The sequence below is a fragment of the Mytilus edulis genome, chromosome 11, assembly GCF_963676685.1.
Source record: "Mytilus edulis chromosome 11, xbMytEdul2.2, whole genome shotgun sequence".
NCBI lineage: Eukaryota > Metazoa > Mollusca > Bivalvia > Mytilida > Mytilidae > Mytilus > Mytilus edulis.
In genome coordinates this window covers 21744102-21763602 of record NC_092354.1, presented here as the reverse complement: position 1 = coordinate 21763602, position 19501 = coordinate 21744102, and the positions used below count along the sequence as shown (strand labels likewise).

Below are 19501 nucleotides of genomic sequence, written 5' to 3'. Positions count from 1 at the left end.
TGTCACATGATTTACATTGTTTACATGTCGTACGTGCGTTTTAAACAACGGACGAAAGAATAGTCCTTTAATATTTCCACGAACACTGATCACATTAAGCATGGCTGTCGAAATCGAGCAAAGAGAGTAAGTGATTCTATTTGTTTGTGATTTCATCAATGCAATGTTGCATTTGACTATTTATATAACGCATAGGGACCAGTGTACATTGAATTTTAACATCGTACACTCTTTTGTTTCCATCTTGTAGTCATGTCATTAAGATAAACATTAACTACAGCTTCAGTTTTTAGATATTTCCCTATAAAAGTTCTACAATCCAGCTCATATAAATGAGCACCTGCAATGGTACACTCCAATCATGATGAATAATATGAGGCAGGCATTACCTGTGAATAAGGACGAAACTGTACGATTTTTTTTTTTTGTAACACATATTTGTTAAAAAAAAGAAACGGAAAAACAGTAACGTTTTCGATTTTGGTTCTGTTGTTAGGGATTTTACTTGTGACTTTATTTAAGTTATGACGTCATGTTCGATGTAAACAAAGAAACACAATGTATCAGGTAACGTTTTTACATTCATATCAAAGACAAATAATTATTAATTATTAAAAATGAAATATTGGTATTGTGTTCCTTGAGTTCCTATATTTTACTAGACTACTCAAAGTCTCAAGTGCTACAACGAGACCGGAAGGAGGCAGTAGATTTTTGCGTTATGCGCAAATTAAAAAAAAGCGACAAAAAAAAAATTTGAACGATTTTGAGTTCATAAGTACATTGAAAATTTCATGAAATTTTCCAGATTTTTAATTTTTTTTTTTTTTTATTGATTTTTCTTCTAAAATAAGCTCTATTTAGAGTCATCATAGTATACAAACAAGGACATACTATAGTGTGCTTTAACCTACATGTACATTTGACAGCTCATTGTTACTTTTGTACATGTCTTCTTCTTCCTGTAAGCGGCCACTGTCAACTGGTTGACTATTCTGCCACATTTTAGAGTGAGTGCATGCAATATTTTTGAAATTTAATAAACAAAAAGAATGGGTGCAATTTAAAAACATGTCATTTAAATCTTATGACGAAGCTGAGCCTTGAAAGATTCAGGACTTGGGGCGCAGACAGTAGATTTTGGCAATTTTTATTAGGTTAATAATAATAATAATGTGGCACTTTTTGCATTTTTTGTTTGGTTGTTCTTCTTCCTGGTACAGGAATTCGAATTTGAAAGACTCTGGTGTTGGAAGGTGGAATATCGCGGTTCTTAGTTACCCTACTGCAGATGCCTACTGGTCTCCAGGTTTGGACCTTAAATTTTGTATGTTTATCACAGACCAAAATTTATTGTATGGAAAACTTTCTGGCAGACTTTTGCTTCATGCATTTTTCTGTAAATTTCCTTAATAGTCACAATGCTCATAATGGACCTTGGAGGTCAAGTTGTCTAACTATAAGTAGCTACTACTGTAATCACTAGCCAGTCAACACTGAGGTTATTAGTTGGAACCCCGCGTCTACTGTTGCACTCAATTCCAATCTTAATTGTCAGTTTTCCTATCAAAGATCCGACCATGGTTTTCTCCAGGCACTCCAGCTCCATCCACAAATATAAAATGGCAGCCACGAAATAGCCCAAAAGCAGTGCTTAAAAGTGGCAAAGAAAATCAAATCACAATGCTTATGTTATTTTAAATTATTTTTTCAGTGTTGTTCGTCTGATTGAGCAGTATCTCAAGGAAAACAATTTACTACGGACACTTACAGTTCTACAAGAAGAGAGTGGGACATCATTGAATACTGTTGATTCTGTAGATGGGTTTGTCTCCGACATCAACAGTGGTCACTGGGACAGTGTGCTCCAAGCCATACAGACACTAAAACTCCCTGATCAGAAACTTATAGATTTATATGAACAGGTGAGGTCTAAGCTCAAAATAATGGTAGTAGGGCTAATGTGCTACAAGATACTTCCAACAAACTAATAAAATAACTTACAGCGGATTCCATGGAGTGTGTAGCCAAAGGTAATTTTTTTAGTTAGCTTGCTTGTTAGCTGAGCCGTGAAGTCATTGTTAGGTTAGGTAAACAAACTACCCTACTTTAGAAGAAATAGACTAGTCCGACAGAAACCAATCGATCTGTCTGTTGGACTATGCTACTTCGAAAGGAGGGTAGTATACACTGGTAGACCTATTTGGCAAATGACCGCGATTTTTGGCAAATCTCCGCGGAACGGATAATAAATAGAGGTTCATCGTAAATTTTTCGTTTTACAGTATATTTTGCGGTTCTCCGGAGATTTTCCGTGTCTCAGGGAATTATCCGCGTGTCTCAGGGAATTATCCGTGTGTCTCAGGGAATTATCCGTTTGTCCGATTAAACTGGTGTGTATTGAGTCAGTGATAGAACCAGTGATGCGTGAGCGACGGTTATTAATAGATCGTTGTATAATCCGTTATCTGTGAGCAACGGTTATTAATAGATCGTTGTGATTATATACACTGTTTACAGTCAGATAAAAATAACCGTCTTATTACCCTTTTCAGTCGAGAAATAAAAAGCGGTGGTTTTGATATTAAAGTTACTTGCAATTTAAATATCGAATTTAGTTTAATAAAGAATAATCTATTTAATTGTGACCAATGAACAGGAAAATGCACGTGGTAACTTTGCAATACTACTACAAATATGTTCACCTTACAAAATTCTTCTTTATTGTCATGTTAAGATAAATCAGTTCCTGTAAAAACAGTAAAAACAGAGTCTTAATTACTGCAGATGCCGTAATCCGACATAATGTCATACTGATTTGACACCTGTCTAGTGTGAGTAACACCTGCTGTGATATTTTTGCAATACAACATGGACAAGCGGAAGGTCGTAAATCAATCTGTTGATCCGAATTTAACTTTACCTGTACTGATAAAATTGAGAAAGGAAATGGTGAATATGTCAAAGCGACAACCACCCGACCATAGAGCAAACAACAGCCGAAGGCAACCAATGGGTCTTCAATGTAGCGAGAATTCCCCCACCCGTAGGTGTCCTTCAGCTGGCCCCTAAAATATGCATAATAGTACAGTGATAATGGACGTCATAATAAACTCTGAATTATACACAAGAAACTAAAAATTAAAATCATACAAGACTAACAAAGGCCAGAGGCTCCTGACTTGGGACAGGCGCAAAATTGCGGCGGGGTTAAACATGTTTATGAGATCTCAACCCTCCCCCTATACCTCTAGCCAATGTAGAAAAGTAAAAGAATAACAATACGCACATTAAAATTCAGTTCAAGAGAAGTCCGAGTCTGATGTCAAAAGATGTAACAAAAGAAAATAAATAAAATGACAATAATACATAAATAACAACAGACTACTAGCAGTTAACTGACATGCCAGCTCCAGACCTCAATTAAACTGATTGAAAGATTATGTCTTCATCATATGAATATCAGGTACAATCCCTCCCGTTAGGGGTTTAGTATCATACTATCATAAAATATATGAGAAGAACATAACCCGATATTTATATATGAGAAGAACATAACCCGATATTTATTTATGGAGGATATCATAGATACATTTAATAAATTGTATAGTATTCAATGGAGATAATTTAAATACACAATATAATTTATTAAGACATATTTTCAGGTATACATTGAACAAGTTTTCTCCAACCAAGAATTAAGGTTTGATATTGAATGCTTTTTTTTGTTTTTTTTTTTTTTTTTTTATCAAACTTCGATCTTATCAGTCAACGAGTAATTCGTTTATAGTTACACATTGTTACTCTTCTAACGTCTTTTTCTTTGTGCTATTAAAAAAAAACTCACAATTTTCCACATCAGATCGACATTTATATATATATATGAATACTGGAAATCTTTTTTTCCGTCCGACACCACGCTCCCCACAAGAGCCCCAAGATATAATCATACCTGTCAATCACTAGCCGCAAGTTGAACATTTTGGCCAGCCTTCCTCGTGCTTTCAATTATGACATCGTTGCGAATTGATTTTTTTTAAATTGACATGTGAAAAGAATAAAGTGATGGGAAGTTTATTTTATGACCTATCAGAACTTCTTGTGATTCTAATAAGATTTTTCTTAGGCCGCATTATTTTCTAACAAGAATTTTGTAAACGTTGTGTCGCGTGTGTTACTGTTTTCTAAACGATACACGAGTAGAAACAAATACATCGTTTGATAAATCTTTAATGACCCTGTTTGAATTGTCAATAATGCATGCACATGTTGTTGGTAATCAGACTTTTTTACAAAACGTAGAAACAAATACTTCGTTTAATCAGGTTGAAGTTAGAAACAAATGCAGTGTTTGTACTAACAAACGACAAACTGTAGACGCATTTTTAGTGTTTGCATAGTTTGTCAAAGTTTATGTAAACTTTGCAAACGTATGTGTTTGAAAAAAATGATCAAATCATGTGCGAGCTTAGCCGTTTGCATCGTTTGTGTTAGAAAGAAATGCATCTTTAATGAGTCTGAATCCGTAACCGTCAAAATAGCATGCTTTACAAAAAGATCAGCCAATTCAAGCGTTTCTTTACACAAAGATGATTTTATGTACGTCATACATTACATGTAAATTAAACATTTATTTAAGTAAATTTTTTTCGTATCTATCTTTTTCGTATCTATCAATTTGGTTACAGGGTTTATGCAAGTAAGTTGTACCGTGTGGTGCGTTTTCAGATTCATTTCTCAACAACTTCCTGTGAACCGAAATATTTCAGCGGGGGTATCAACGGCGGCAAGCTTACAGTTTAACTTGCTTAAATTTTATTTAAGTCAGTTTATTGAAATAAAATTGAAAATGGAAATGGGGAATGTGTCAAAGAGATAGCAACCCGACCATAGAAAAACAGCAGCAGAAGGTCACCAACAGGTCTTCAATGTAGCGAGAAACTCCCGCACCCGAAGGCGTCCTTCAGCTGGCCCCTAAACAAATATATACTAGTTCAGTGATAATGAACGCCATACTAATTTCCAAATTGTACACAAGAGACTAAAATTAAAATAATACAAGACTAACAAAGGCCAGATGCTCCTGACTTGGGACAGGCGGAAAAATGCGGCGGGGTTAAACATGTTTATGAGATCTCAACCCTCCCCCTATACCTCTAGTAGCCAAAGTAGAAAAGTAAACGCATAACAATACGCACATTTAAAATTCAGTTCTAAAGAAGTCTGAGTCTGATGTCAGAAGATTTAACCAGATAAAATAAACAAAATGACATTGTTTTTGCAGAAGATTAATCCAGACATTAACGTACTTTGGCTTCCCATTTGTTCCACTGTGTAGGATAAATTATTTACGCATTACATCATTAATAATTACCAATATTAAAATGCTGAAATGCAAGTTGTATACTTATTATTTTACTAATTTGCGTTTTGGTTCCGTTCAAATTTGCTGTTATAGCATGTATAGATTCCTTGATTTTCATAACTTATCTAGTTTCAGTTGTTAAATACTAGTCAGTAAAGAGCTAAATATTTTGCCTTCCAGCAGAGCCAACAATTAAGCATCAGACGTATACGTGATACATTAATCATATATATATGTAATATCAGTAATGGACTCCTAGACTTTTTCTCCTTTTATAGCCGACTATGCAGTATGGGCTGTGCTCATTGTTGAAGGCCGTACAGTGACCTACATGTATAGTTGTTAATTTCTGTGGCATATGGTCTCTTAACGAGAGTTTTCTCATTGGCAATCACACCACATCTTTTTTTTAAACGGACTCATTTAGCATTTGTTATATTCTCAACGGTTGAGAAAAACTCCATGGATGACAAGTCAACTGGGGTTTTGAGTTGAACATTTTGATTGTGTATGTTTATAAGGGTTTGAATAGGATTTATATAGAAGAAGAGAGAATATATATGGACAAAAAGTGCACAACAAAGGGCCAAAAAAGTAAATAAAATAGACACCAAGAAAACAAAGAATATAGAATAATGGGGGGAAATATGAAGACTACAGAAAAATTACTTACAACTATAAGACAATATTCAAGACCCTCGTATGTGTTCAAATACAATCTGTATACACTATAGTATATATATCTTGCTATAAAGTTCCGTTCTCAATGTTATTTGCTCGAGCATGACTGTCTGATTCTATTTAATTTTTAAATTGATGTCCAGTGGCATTCAGGAAGTAAATACAAGAAAAAATGAATCTGTTCATGCGCGGGTTGGTTAAAAATAGAGCTCCCTACATATTTCTTGTTTAAAAAAATATTTATTTTACTCAGCTATCTTCAAGGCACTATCTTCTTCTGTTACATGAAATTGTGATACTGTGAAATTGACTGATTAGATTTTATTTTAGCCATGATTGCCAAAGTTTGAAGTAGTAGAGACCATTTCCGTGAACTGAGTTTGTTGCACTCTGTGGGTAAAATCCAGTAGTTTTTTTTTATAGCCTACTGAGATTTTAATTACTTATTTTCGAATGATGGAACCATATCAAAAGAATAAATTGAACACGGGTTTGACAGTCAGTAAACTGTCACACAAGAAATAGATTGAATGTTGCATGTACACTAGTCCAATTTGTAATGTTGTCTTTACGTCCTTCCACATTCTTTTTTTTCAAAATCCGGGATCCGCTTTCGAATATATTATGGGAGTCTGTCAATGGAGCTAGAGATACATTTAACGACCTTGACTGGCTACACAACCCTTGCACGGTAGATAAATACATCATACACAGATACACTGGCTGGTTAAAGGGACAATAAACCAGAAGTGTAAATTGCCCCAGGTATTTTAAGTATATTGTGTGTAATGTGTCAACAGCCACGTGTTAGTGAATTCACAGTCGCTTGAATTTTAGTGATATATGTATGAAAAAAAATAAAAAAAATACTGTTATATGTATAATATATATGAATTTTTTTTTTTAAATACTGTTATGTGTATAATATATGTATAATATATATATATTATACATAGTTATATGTATAATATATATATATTATACATATAACAGTATTTTTAAATTTTTTTTTTCCATACATATATCACTAAAATTCAAGCGACTGTGGTGAATTCAAAGATAATCAAAATGATCTAATTCACGTGGTAATCTACCATGTAGCTACACATCATCGCACATCGCAAACAACTAGCTTTGCATTGTAAGATATTTAATTATACCCCCGCTTTGAAAAAAAGGGGGGTATACTGTTTTACCTCTGTCCATCAGTCCGTCAGTCCATCCGTCCGTCCGTCAGTCTGTCAGTCAGTCCGTCCGTCCCATGAATATTTTTCGTCACATTTTTTGTCAGGAACTACACTACCAGGATTTCTGAAATTTGGTTTCAGACTTGATATAAGTCAGCTATACTTGGAACTTGATGCGTTTTCAGATTCATCACTCAACAACTTCCTGTTTACCGAACACTTGTTTGATTTTACACATGATAGCCAAGTTGAAAATTTTTCGTCACATTTTTCTCAGGAACTACAATACAAGGATTTCTGAAATTTGGTTTAAGGGTTAATAAAAGCCAGCTATACCGTGGTAACCAAGGTCTGTCGTTTTTAACTGTTTATATGGGGATTGGTGAAAAAGTCATAGTTCAAAGTCATAAATGAGCGTAAATAAGTGTTCCGTGAAAATTGTTTTCGAAAATCTAATTTTTTCATAATTCTTTTATGTAATAAACTTATTTAAATAAATTTGTACCTTCCCTTGTCTGATCACCAGCATGGCTAAAGGTATTACTCCCAAATGTATTGTGAGGTGACACGTTCAGGTATTCAAGCGATTTCCTGTCGGACTTGCAAGTTCATGCATCGCTTCACTTCTAAGGGTATTGATCAGTGTATACGACCGATAACTTGTAACTTTCCATTTTGAACTATCAGGTGTATAGTATAAATCTCTGTCTTGCGTGTCCGATATACTAGTCATTACTAAACGCATAAGCTTGTTTATAAATTACATTTCTGTTGTAAAGAATATTATTTATAAAAATCTAAATAATTCCAAAAAAAAAGATTTGATAAAATAAAAATCTGTTTTCACATTTTTTCCAAGGGTAAATTTGGGGAAATGTAAGTACTCGTTCTCAAAAGTGAAGGACAGTTTGAAACATACAAGAAATATTGATTTAACAAACAATACGCAGTTATCGACCATTCTTTTATACGCCTTGATAGAAAGTTACGGAACTATAGATAGTTGCAATTCAAAATTATATACATTTTTACATTGAACATAAGAAAGACACATACATTTTGTTTATTTGGGTTAAAAGTTTTGTAAATAAACTAGTCCTCGTATGACAACAGTATTTTATCATGGGATGTCGATGGACAAAGAAGAAGAAGAGAACTTATTTGAATTAAATACAGGTCGATATTTAACTTGCTTTGAGTTCATCGAAGTTATGGACATAGTAAAATCACAGATTTCTATTTCAACAATATTGTTCTCGAACAAAGGAAGGAGTTGTCATCACAATTGTTGGCTATAATGTATAATGATGTGAACATGGTTCTGAAAGTACATTATGCAAAATTTCCTGTTCCGACATGCATGTTATATATGCCACTGGACAAACACTAATTATCCCCAAGGGATGTGAATATTTTGCTGGAAAACTATTGAGTATCAAAGTTTCAAATTAATTTCGGGATTTATTTTCCTTCTTGGTATTCAATATTCAATAACAGAAAAAAAGAATAAACTGCTTGTCCGCTAAATAGGGATATTCTTGTTATAGTTATATTAAAAAATAGGGATATATGACATTAAATTGGTTCTGTCTTTTTTTTAAACATCGTTAAAAAGATGTGTGTCTAAGGTGAACGACACAAGAACCCTGTAATACTAGTACGAGAGCATATAAACATTCCTTCTCAATAATATGGTTGTATTGGAAATCTTTTCATACAGATTGACAACTCATGGTCCGATATGCATGTAATATTTGCCACATGACGCCCATAGTTCTTTCTACCATCATCATCTTATTCTTTGATATTGCTGTAAACATCGATGGTTCACACCCAAACAAAATGGGAGTAATGTACCTTCTGATAGCTTCTCCGTGTTATACACTTGTGAAACTTAATATATAGACGAAATTTCGGTATTGAAATGAATCTACATCTCACAAACAGGATTTTTAAATAACGATTTTGAGCAATCGTTGTAGGTTTATGAATATTCATATGGTGCTTTTCTTTAGCGCCAATTGGAAAAAACGTATCTTTAAATAAAGTTTACATTATTAAACATATTCCTCAGAAATCAGTTATCATAAAACCATACGAGTAATGATAAACCTTGATAAAACACAGTTCTGTTATCATAAAACATAAAAGAATGCACTTTGTAAACTGGAGTAAAATTATGAGAGTTCTAAGCACTGTACATGTACTATAGTAAAGTTGTAAGTCTGTTCTGTCACAAAACTTGTAAGCGATGGTCCATGCAGTTATATTCATGTCTGGAAATGTCCGTGGCTGTTTATCCAAAAGATATAGTCTGGTTTTTTTCTGTTTCCCATCGTTTTTTGAGAAATGCATTTAAGAGTGAATCGTTAACTGGGTAAAGACCAGTGGCAAATATCTCTCTGTTTGTTCTGTCGATTTGGGAAGATATTTTCTAATTCATTTGAAAATATCTATATGTGTTTGCAATGTTCAATGCTTGGACTTTGAAAAGGCGCTAATAAAGCTAACTAAATATTATTTTGATAAAAGAGGTAATACAACAAATTTAATTTTTCAAACAAATAATTTTGTAAACATCGCGTGTGAGGGTTTACACGGAGTTAAAAGAAAAGACAACAGGGCAAATCTGATGAAAAAAAAATCCCGAAAATTCGTAGTAACAGGAAATTAAACAGTAATTGAAACCCCCTCCTCAAACAAATGTACCTCATGACCTGTATTATGCTGAGGTACAATTTTTTTGGTGAAAAAAATATAGAATGCTGGAAGTGTTTCGATGTGCTATTGGAAAATCCTTTGAAAAAAATGGGTAGGGTTCACCAGGCCACGGCTTAGGTAGCACTTCACAGAAAATATAGTTACAATTGAGCCACAGAATGTTGAATAACCTTCCAACCCTGGCCTTCTAATACGTTCGGCCAACTGTTAGTGTCATACATGCAAAACTACAGACCTATCTACGGAGTGCTACCATACTCACATGCTCCCGATACTAGTATGTTGAAGAAGTAATGAAATTAATAGAACCAGAGCCGGATTTAGTGGGGAATGGCGTTGATGAGAGTTTTTAATAGATTTGATTGATTGATATACATGGAAGTTTTTAACGACACTGACTCAATGACTGGCTATACAACACATAGAAGCTTTTGACGACATTGACTGCCTAAACAGCCCTTTGAGTTTCTCAGTCGGCTATAAAGGGGGAATGACACGGTGTCCGCCCCCTTTTGTTGAAAAATAAATATTGATTATATAGGGAATCACTTGAGAATGACTGGAGCTGGTCCTCTCATGACATTATTCGTTAGTCTCCCCTCTCCTTATATAAAAAAAAATCTGGATCTGCCACTGAGAACAAGGTTAATAAATTAAAAAAAAGAATGTGTCACTAGTATACACGGATGCCCAATCCGCACTACACGGATGCCCAATCCGCACTATCATTTTCTATGTTTAACAGACCAAGGACTTTCTTTAATTAGTATAGAAAGTCCCTGAGTGGACTGAGGAAATGAGGTAATTCTAATTTGGCATTAAATTTAGAAAGATCATATCATTGTGAACATGTGTACTAAGTTTAAAATTGATTGGATATCAACTTCATCAAACACTACCTCGACCAAAAACCTCAACCTGAAGCGGGACAGACGGACGAACGAACAAACGAACAGACAGACCAGAAACAATGCTGAGAATGGAACATCCAAAGTATATATTTTTAATCTTTATTGCAAAATTACACCCATAAGGGTCAAGCAATATAAACAAACATTGTAATATAAGGCTGAGACTACTATAACACATAGTTATACACATGTATATATAACACATGTGTTATAGTAGTCTCAGTATAAGGTAATCTTATACACTCCCACTCCTGAAACACAAACAAAATTAAAAGTCATATGATTGCAATCTTATAACTGTTAATACTGATGAAGTCGCTTTATCATTGATTTATAAGATACAAGTTGTGACCTTCGAAATTGTTTTATATTATTTTATTTGTATATTTTCCTATAGACTTTTAAGGTACCTCCGTTGTCCTTAAAAAAATCCCTTCCATAATATCCAAAACTTCATCGTTGATTTGAAAAAAAAAATGATTTTAGATTTTTATGCCCCACCTACGATAGTAGAGGGGCATTATGTTTTCTGGTCTGTGCGTCCGTTCGTCCGTCCGTTCGTTCGTCCGTTCGTTCGTCCGTTCGTCCGTCTGTCCCGCTTCAGGTTAAAGTTTTTGGTCGAGGTAGTTTTTGATGAAGTTGAAGTCCAATCGACTTCAAACTTGGTACACATGTTCCCTATGATATGATCTTTCTAATTTTAATGCCAAATTAGAGATTTTACCCCAATTTCACGGTCCACTGAACATAGAAAATGATAGTGCGAGTGGGGCATTCGTGTACTGAGGACACATTCTTGTTGATTATCAATTGAAATGAACCTACTAGAGCCTCAACTTTCAAGCGCACAATCATTACACATCACTTTAACCCTGAGTTGACATTCCACAATCGGTCAGTAACATCACCTGTGTTTATAGTTACAGGGTATTTCCCGCCGTTGGACAATCCCGTGCAGTTGACACAATTGATTTTTAACATTCTCTATTATGAGCGAGGTCAAGTTTTAGATCAAGTTAATTACATATATTTTTAACGTTAATTATTTAATTATTAAAAAAAAACGTATCATCATTTCTTTTCTTTTCTTTTTTTTTTTTGCTAGTATAGTAAATAAATCTCAATCCCGGGATGTAGATACACTTAACATTAGACCTGGAAGTGCCTTCTTATAAATGGAGAAACTGTCTTTCACATTAAAATTTAAAAGAATATTATCGCTCAGGCATATTTTAAATTTTGTAATAAGATGATTGATTGTTGGTTGTTTAACTTCCAGTGGCAAATATTCCATAAATGTCAGGACGAACTTAGTTTTAAGATCGAACTCTCAAAAGATAATTGAAAAACAGTAATGATGACAGAAGAACTTTGATACGTGTGAAATAACCATCCAATCTTTTAAATATAACTTATTTATATTTCAAAAAGTAACAGATTAGTTTACAAGACGTGCATTGACGTACTTTCATATCTTTAAATGGAACTTCTTTGTCTAAAAGACAACCCACGAGTTGTCGAAATCCAGTTGCATGCATACTATATACATACATATGCATATTATGCATCGATGATCGTTGTATTACGTATCATACTGCTATACCAATTGACCCCTGATATCAACTAAGGTTAGAACTTCCTCCAGGCCGTTCATTTTATTTTTGTTCCAATAAACGGTTCTTGAATCAATTATAATTTCTGAAGTATTTACGATGAAAGCATTATTCTCAAATCGTCTTACACAATGATAAAATTGTATTTATACCACAATTGAAAAGTAATTTAATAAAACAAATGACAGATGAACTGATTAATTATAAAGATGAATGTATGTCCATATGCTCATATATATATACACATTCGGACTAAAATTCGCAACTTGTTATTATCTCATCGTAGCATATTGTTAATTTTGCTAATATATGCCTTCAACCCCAAGAGGTATAAATGTGCATTTCATTCTGAAAGATAAATAGATCAGCAGGTGATCAAGACCGTTTTAAAAATTCCTATTTGCCAATGAAGTTTAAATGATCTGCGTCCTCAGAAATACACATGTATTTTTCCATCATAAAAGTAAACCTTTAACCCCGAGAAATATATAATCTGTTTCTCTCTAAATTTACAGAAATATTATGTGATAAATTTTTGAAAATTCCTTATATCTCAATCGATTAATGATACTAGTAGTTCTGTAAACTTCTACATATACTGAGACATATATCACAATCTGTACCTCAATACAACCGTCCCTCACACTTAACGGATTATACAACGATCAATTAATGATTGAACGTCGCTCACGCATAACGGATTATACAACCGACCTTTTAATAACCGTCGCTCACGCATCACTGGTTCTATCAATGACTCAATACACACCCGTTTTATCGGACAAACGGATAATTCCCTGAGACACGGAAAATCTCCGGAGAACCGCAAAATATTCTGTAAAACGGAAAATTTACGATGAACCTTTATTTATTATCCGTTCCGCGCAGATTGGCCAAAAAACACCGAATTTTTTACAAAAATCACGGTGATTTTCCAAATAGGTCTGCCAGTGATACCTGACCAAATAATGACTTCACAGTTCAACAAGCAAACTAACCAAGGATATTACCTTTCGCTACACACTCAATGGAATCCGCTGTAAAGATTATATAAATAAACAGGCAAGATCTTAGGTCTGACAAAATGAATGTCACATTGACAACAATATAAAAAAGAAGATGTGGTATGATTGCCAATGAGACAACTATCCACAAGAGACCAAATGACACTGAGATTAACAACTATTAAAAAAGTCACTGTATGGCCTTCAACAATGCTCATTTTGCCACAAGCTATACTCAGACGATTGGAATAAAAAATATGCTTTGAATAAATAAGCAATGTCATAGAGCGCAAGAGAAGTCATTTTCTAACCTATACAGGAACTAAATTATCAAACAACCACAGTCAGGGATGCTACTTAAACAAGTGATTTCATTATCACCTATTTCAGTGATTTGATAAATTCAGTTATCACCTATTTAAGTGATTTTGGTGTTTCCTTTGATCTTCAAATGCTAATTTCATTGATTTTCCATATTTTCACAAACTTTTTTATAATTTTCCTACATAGATCAATTATCCCTTTTTCTATGGATATTAACTCCACCAGTGCGCTTGGGCAGTAAGTTAGTGCGCTAAAGCTTTTAAAAGTACCCTTGGGAATTGTTCTGTGATTAAATATATACATGAACTACTCTGACTATCAGACAAAGGTCAACAATATTAGGTAACCGGATTGTTTTTATACGACCGCAAAATTTGAAAAAATTTTCGTCGTATATTGCTATCACGTTGGCGTCGGCTTCGGCGTCGTCGTCGTCGTCGTCCTGCGTCCGAATACTTTTAGTTTTCGCACTCTAACTTTAGTAAAAGTGAATGGAAATCTATGAAATTTTAACACAAGGTTTATGACCACAAAAGGAAGGTTGGTATTGATTTTGGGAGTTTTGGTCCCAACATTTTAGGAAATAGGGGCCAAAAAGGGCCCAAATAAGCATTTTCTTGGTTTTCGCACTATAACTTTAGTTTAAGTTAATAGAAATCTATGAAATTTTGACACAAGGTTTATGACCACAAAAGAACAGTTGGGATTGATTTTGGGAGTTTTGGTTTCAACAGTTTAGGAATTAGGGGCCAAAAAAGGGCCCAAATAAGCATTATTCTTGGTTTTCGCACAATAACTTTAGTTTAAGTAAATAGAAATCAATGAAATTTAAACACAATGTTAATGACTACAAAAGGAAGGTTGGTATTGATTTTGGGAGTTTAGGTCCCAACAGTTTAGGAATTAGGGGCCAAAAAGGGACCCAAATAAGCATTTTTCTTGGTTTTCGCACCATAACGTTAGTATAAGTAAATAGAAATCTATGAAATTTAAACACAAGGTTTATGACCATAAAAGGAAGGTTGGTAATGATTTTGGGAGTTTTGGTCCCAACAGAATAAGGGGCCCAAAGGGTCCAAAATTAAACTTTGTTTGATTTCATCAAAATTGAATAATTGGGGTTCTTTGATATGCCGAATCTAACTGTCATGACTGTGTATGTAGATTCTTAACCTTTGGTCCCGTTTTCAAATTGGTCTACATTAAGGTCCAAAGGGTCCAAAATTAAACTTAGTTTGATTTTGACAAAAAATGAATCAGTTAGGTTCTTTGATATGCTGAATCTAAAAATGTACTTAGATTCTTGATTATTGGCCCAGTTTTTAAGTTGGTCCAAATCGGGGTCCAAAATTAAACTTTGTTTGATTTCATCAAAAATTGAATAAATGGGGTTCTTTGATATACCAAATCTAACTGTGTATGTAGATTCTTCATTTTTGGTCCTGTTTTCAAATTGGTCTACACTAAAGTCCAAAGGGTCCAAAATTAAACTTAGTCTGATTTTAACAAAAATTGAAATCTTGGGGTTCTTTTATATGCTGAATCCAAAAATGTACTTAGATTTTTTATTATGGGCCCAGTTTTCAAGTTGGTCCAAATCAGGATCCAAAATTATTATATTAAGTATTGTGCAATAGCAAGTCTTTTCAATTGCACAGTATTGCGCAATGGCAAGAAATATCTAATTGCACAATATTGTGAAATAGCAAATTTTTTTTTAATTAGAGTTATCTTTCTTTGTCCAGAATAGTAAGCAAGAAATATCTAATTGCAAAATATTGTGCAATAGCAAGATTTTTTTTAATTGGAGTTATCTTTCTTTGTCCAGAATCAACTTAAATCTTTGTTATATACAATATACAATGTATATTCACTTTTTACTACCAACTGATAAATTAAAATAATCTTTACCATTCAGTGATAACAAGCAGTTTTTTTACATCTTAATATTTTATGATGTATTTAAATGAGTAGTTATTGTTGCAAACTCCATTAGAAATTTTAATTGAGATTAGTTTTGGAATAAGGGAAAGGGGAATGTGATTAAAAAAATTGGGTTCAATTTTTCTCATTTGAAATTTCATAAATAAAAAAGAAAATTTCTTCAAACATTTTTTTGAGAGGATTAATATTCAACAGCATAGTGAATTGCTCTAAGAGAAAACAAAAATTTTAAGTTCATTAGAACACATTCATTCTGTGTCAGAAACCTATGCTGTGTCAACTATTTAATCACAATCCAAATTTAGAGCTGAATCCAGCTTGAATGTTGTGTCCATACTTGCCCCAACTGTTCAGGGTTCAACCTCTGCGGTCGTATAAAGCTACGCCCTGCGGAGCATCTGGTTCTTTAGAGTTAGAATGATACACTTCAAGGTTATGTCCTAATCTACAAATTATTCCAGAAAATGCATATTTTAAATATATTGTAAAAACTGACAGGCTTATCAAGCAAAAGACAATTTCTAGATGTACATAGTTGTTTTTTCAAGGAAATTCTTGTCTTTTTACCAATAAAAAAATCAAGCTTGTGAGAAAAATATCCAGAAAAAGTTATAAACACTTATTGAAGTGATCTTCTCAAATTACTTGTTTCAGTGATTTTAAAAAGTCTGTGTCTATTTATAGATTTTTTAAAAATATTTCACAGCCAAAATCACTTGAAGAAGTGATTCTGAAATCACTTGGTTTAAGTAGTACCCCTGACTGAACCACATCAAGAACTGTTTGAACTTTTTGGGTACATGGTATATGTAGCTAGGTGCTAGCTATAATGGCACAAAAATATATATTACTTAATCTCCTTCAGGAAAACTAACTTTTAAAGATAATTTGACTGCTCTTGTTAAGTTTGTACTGAAAAATGTTGTATGTATTTGGCTTTCAAACTTGACTGTTTTATTGTGCACAGACAGGGGAAATTGAGTCCATTGTTTTTATCACAACACTGTTTTTACAGTATGCATGGTATGTGCAGATACAAGGTATCTCCACCAAGATTATTTTTTTGTATTTTTGGGTTGCAATGGCATTTCCTTTCATTCATATGATAAAGGGGGTCCTACATTTGTGCATATTAATCTGAAGATATTAATTATTCATGAAAATATTTATATTTTTAGATTGTATTAGAGTTGGTAGAATTACGTGAGCTTGGAGCTGCAAAGACATTACTTCGACAGACAGATCCCATGATTATGATGAAACATAACCAACCAGACAGATATATACATTTAGAAAACATGTTGGCTAGGTCATATTTTGATCCAAGGGAGGTGAGTTCAACCAAACAGACAGAAATTAAAAAAAACAAAACATATGAGATAATTACAACAGATATTTATGTATTAGTTACAAGAGCACAATTATTTGTTTACAGTTTACTGGCAAGTTTTTTTACCCCAAGAGGGTACTCAGAATAGAATCCTATAAGGCTTCTGATTGGATGATACAGGATTGGAATTACATTTAATTGAAAGCTTATCCTATTATGTTTAAAACATGCAGAAAATCAAAATAATAATTTACAAAAGTAAAGAAAATATCTTCTATTTCTCCGTGGTAGAGCCATTAAAAGTATACCTTTTTCATTAAACGAAAAAAAATAGACGATCTTTTTCAACTGCATTTTAAGTCAATTTTTGTCGCATGACCATACATATATTTTTGTTGTAATGTAACACTGGTATTTGTAGTAACAGGAACTGCTACCCCTTTTTCCCTAGTTTGAATTGTCTTTGAGGAAAAAAATTCGGAACAGCAGTGAAAATGCATTACGAATAATTGTTCTCTTGTAACCATACATATGATGCACTTAGAAAATCAAACAAGGGAGGTAATTTTAAAAACAGAGAGAAATATGTATGTATTTACAAAACATGTTGGCTAGGTGATCCAAGGGAGGTGAGAAAAAAAAACTAATGAAAATTTAAAAAAAAACCTGTTGGTTTATAAGTACAACTAGACATACATGTGAATGATACTTATGATACACTTCGGACTTCTCTTGAACTGAATTTTAATGTGCGTATTGTTATGCGTTTACTTTTCTACATTGGTTAGAGGTATAGGGGAGGGTTGAGATCTCACAAACATGTTTAACCCCGCCGCATTTTTGCGCCTGTCCCAAGTCAGGAGCCTCTGGCCTTTGTTAGTCTTGTATTATTTTAATTTTAGTTTCTTGTGTACAATTTGGAAATTAGTATGGCGTTCATTATCACTGGACTAGTATATATTTGTTTAGGGGCCAGCTGAGGGACGCCTCCGGGTGCGGGAATTTCTCGCTACATTGAAGACCTGTTGGTGACCCTCTGCTGTTGTTTTTTATTTGGTCGGGTTGTTGTCTCTTTGACACATTCCCCATTTCCATTCTCAATTTTATTGTAAAAGTAAACAAGGGAGGTAATAATAAGTACATTTATAAAGCATACTGGCTTGGTCATACTTTGATCCATGGGAGGTAATTTGGTATAATGAGTCATACAAGACATTTAGAAAACTTGCTGGCTAGTCAACTTCACTATAAGCTTTTACATAACAATATCAATTGGCTTCCACAGTGACAAATACCAGCAACATACTTATTTTTTAATTGAATATTTATTGGGAAATGTATATTCATTGGCAACTAATTTTACTGGTCAAAATAAACAACCTCCTTACAAATATGTATTTTATTGCAGGCATATCCAGAAGGTCAGACAAAGGAAAGAAGGAGAAATGCCATAGCTCAGGCCTTATCAGGAGAAGTTAATGTAGTTCCACCATCTCGTTTGTTGGCTTTACTAGGGCAGTCCTTAAAATGGCAGCAACATCAAGGATTGTTGCCTCCAGGTAAATCTATAGTTCATAACTTCATACAGAATGAAATGTAAAACTACACTACAACTTATGCAGTCTGTTATTTCCACAAGCTCTATTTGCCATTTTGTCCAGATCATAATTAACCATAGATTTATTTTAACATGTTTAATGGGCCATTGCTGTCAAATTCATGTTCTGCAATTTGACTCAAATTATCATATTTGATTTATGACATACTAAAACATATATCCAAATGAAAAAAGTCTAAGATAAACAATTTACAAGGCATGGGCTAGATAATATGTAGCAGCGTTTCCTGTGTATTAAGTCATCTTATTAATTAGACAATTGACCTCCGAAGACTGCTGACAGTCATATACAATATATAAATATACAAATAGCATGAATGGAAAGCAAACTCATGCAATTGGATTTTTATGCCCCACCTACGATAGAAGAGGGGCATTATGTTTTCTGGTCTGTGCCTCCGTTCGTCTGTGCGTCCGTCTGTGCATCCGTCCGTTCGCTTCAGGTTAAAGTTTTTGGTCAAGTTAGTTTTTGAAGAAGTTGAAGTCCAATCAACTTGAAACTTAGTACACATGTTCCCAATGATATGATCTCTCTAATTTTAATGCCAAATTATAGTTTTGACCCCAATTTCATGGTCCACTCACTCCACTGAACATAGAAAATGATAGTGCGAAGTTCAGGTTAAAGTTTTTGGTCAAGGTAGTTTTTGATGAAGTTAAAGTTACATCAACTTGAAACTTAGTACACATGTTCCCTTTGATATGATCTTTCTAATTATAATTCCAAATTAAAGTTTTGACCCCAATTTCACGGTCCAATTAACATAGAAAATGACAGTGCGAGTGGGGCATCCGTGTGCTAT

The 19501-nt window shown here is 33.7% G+C and overlaps 1 protein-coding gene across 1 annotated transcript in view; it reads left to right on the top strand.

Annotated features, from left to right (window-relative positions):
- Position 1: 1 nt before the first annotated feature.
- LOC139494680 (WD40 repeat-containing protein SMU1) overlaps positions 2-19501 on the top strand; it is a 31203-nt gene continuing 11703 nt past the window's right edge. The window contains exons 1-4 of the mRNA XM_071282851.1: positions 2-126; positions 1715-1925; positions 16929-17081; positions 18489-18639. Of these exons, the coding sequence (XP_071138952.1) occupies positions 101-126; positions 1715-1925; positions 16929-17081; positions 18489-18639 (541 nt within the window). The 5' untranslated portion in view covers positions 2-100. The remainder of the gene's footprint in view (positions 127-1714; positions 1926-16928; positions 17082-18488; positions 18640-19501) is intronic.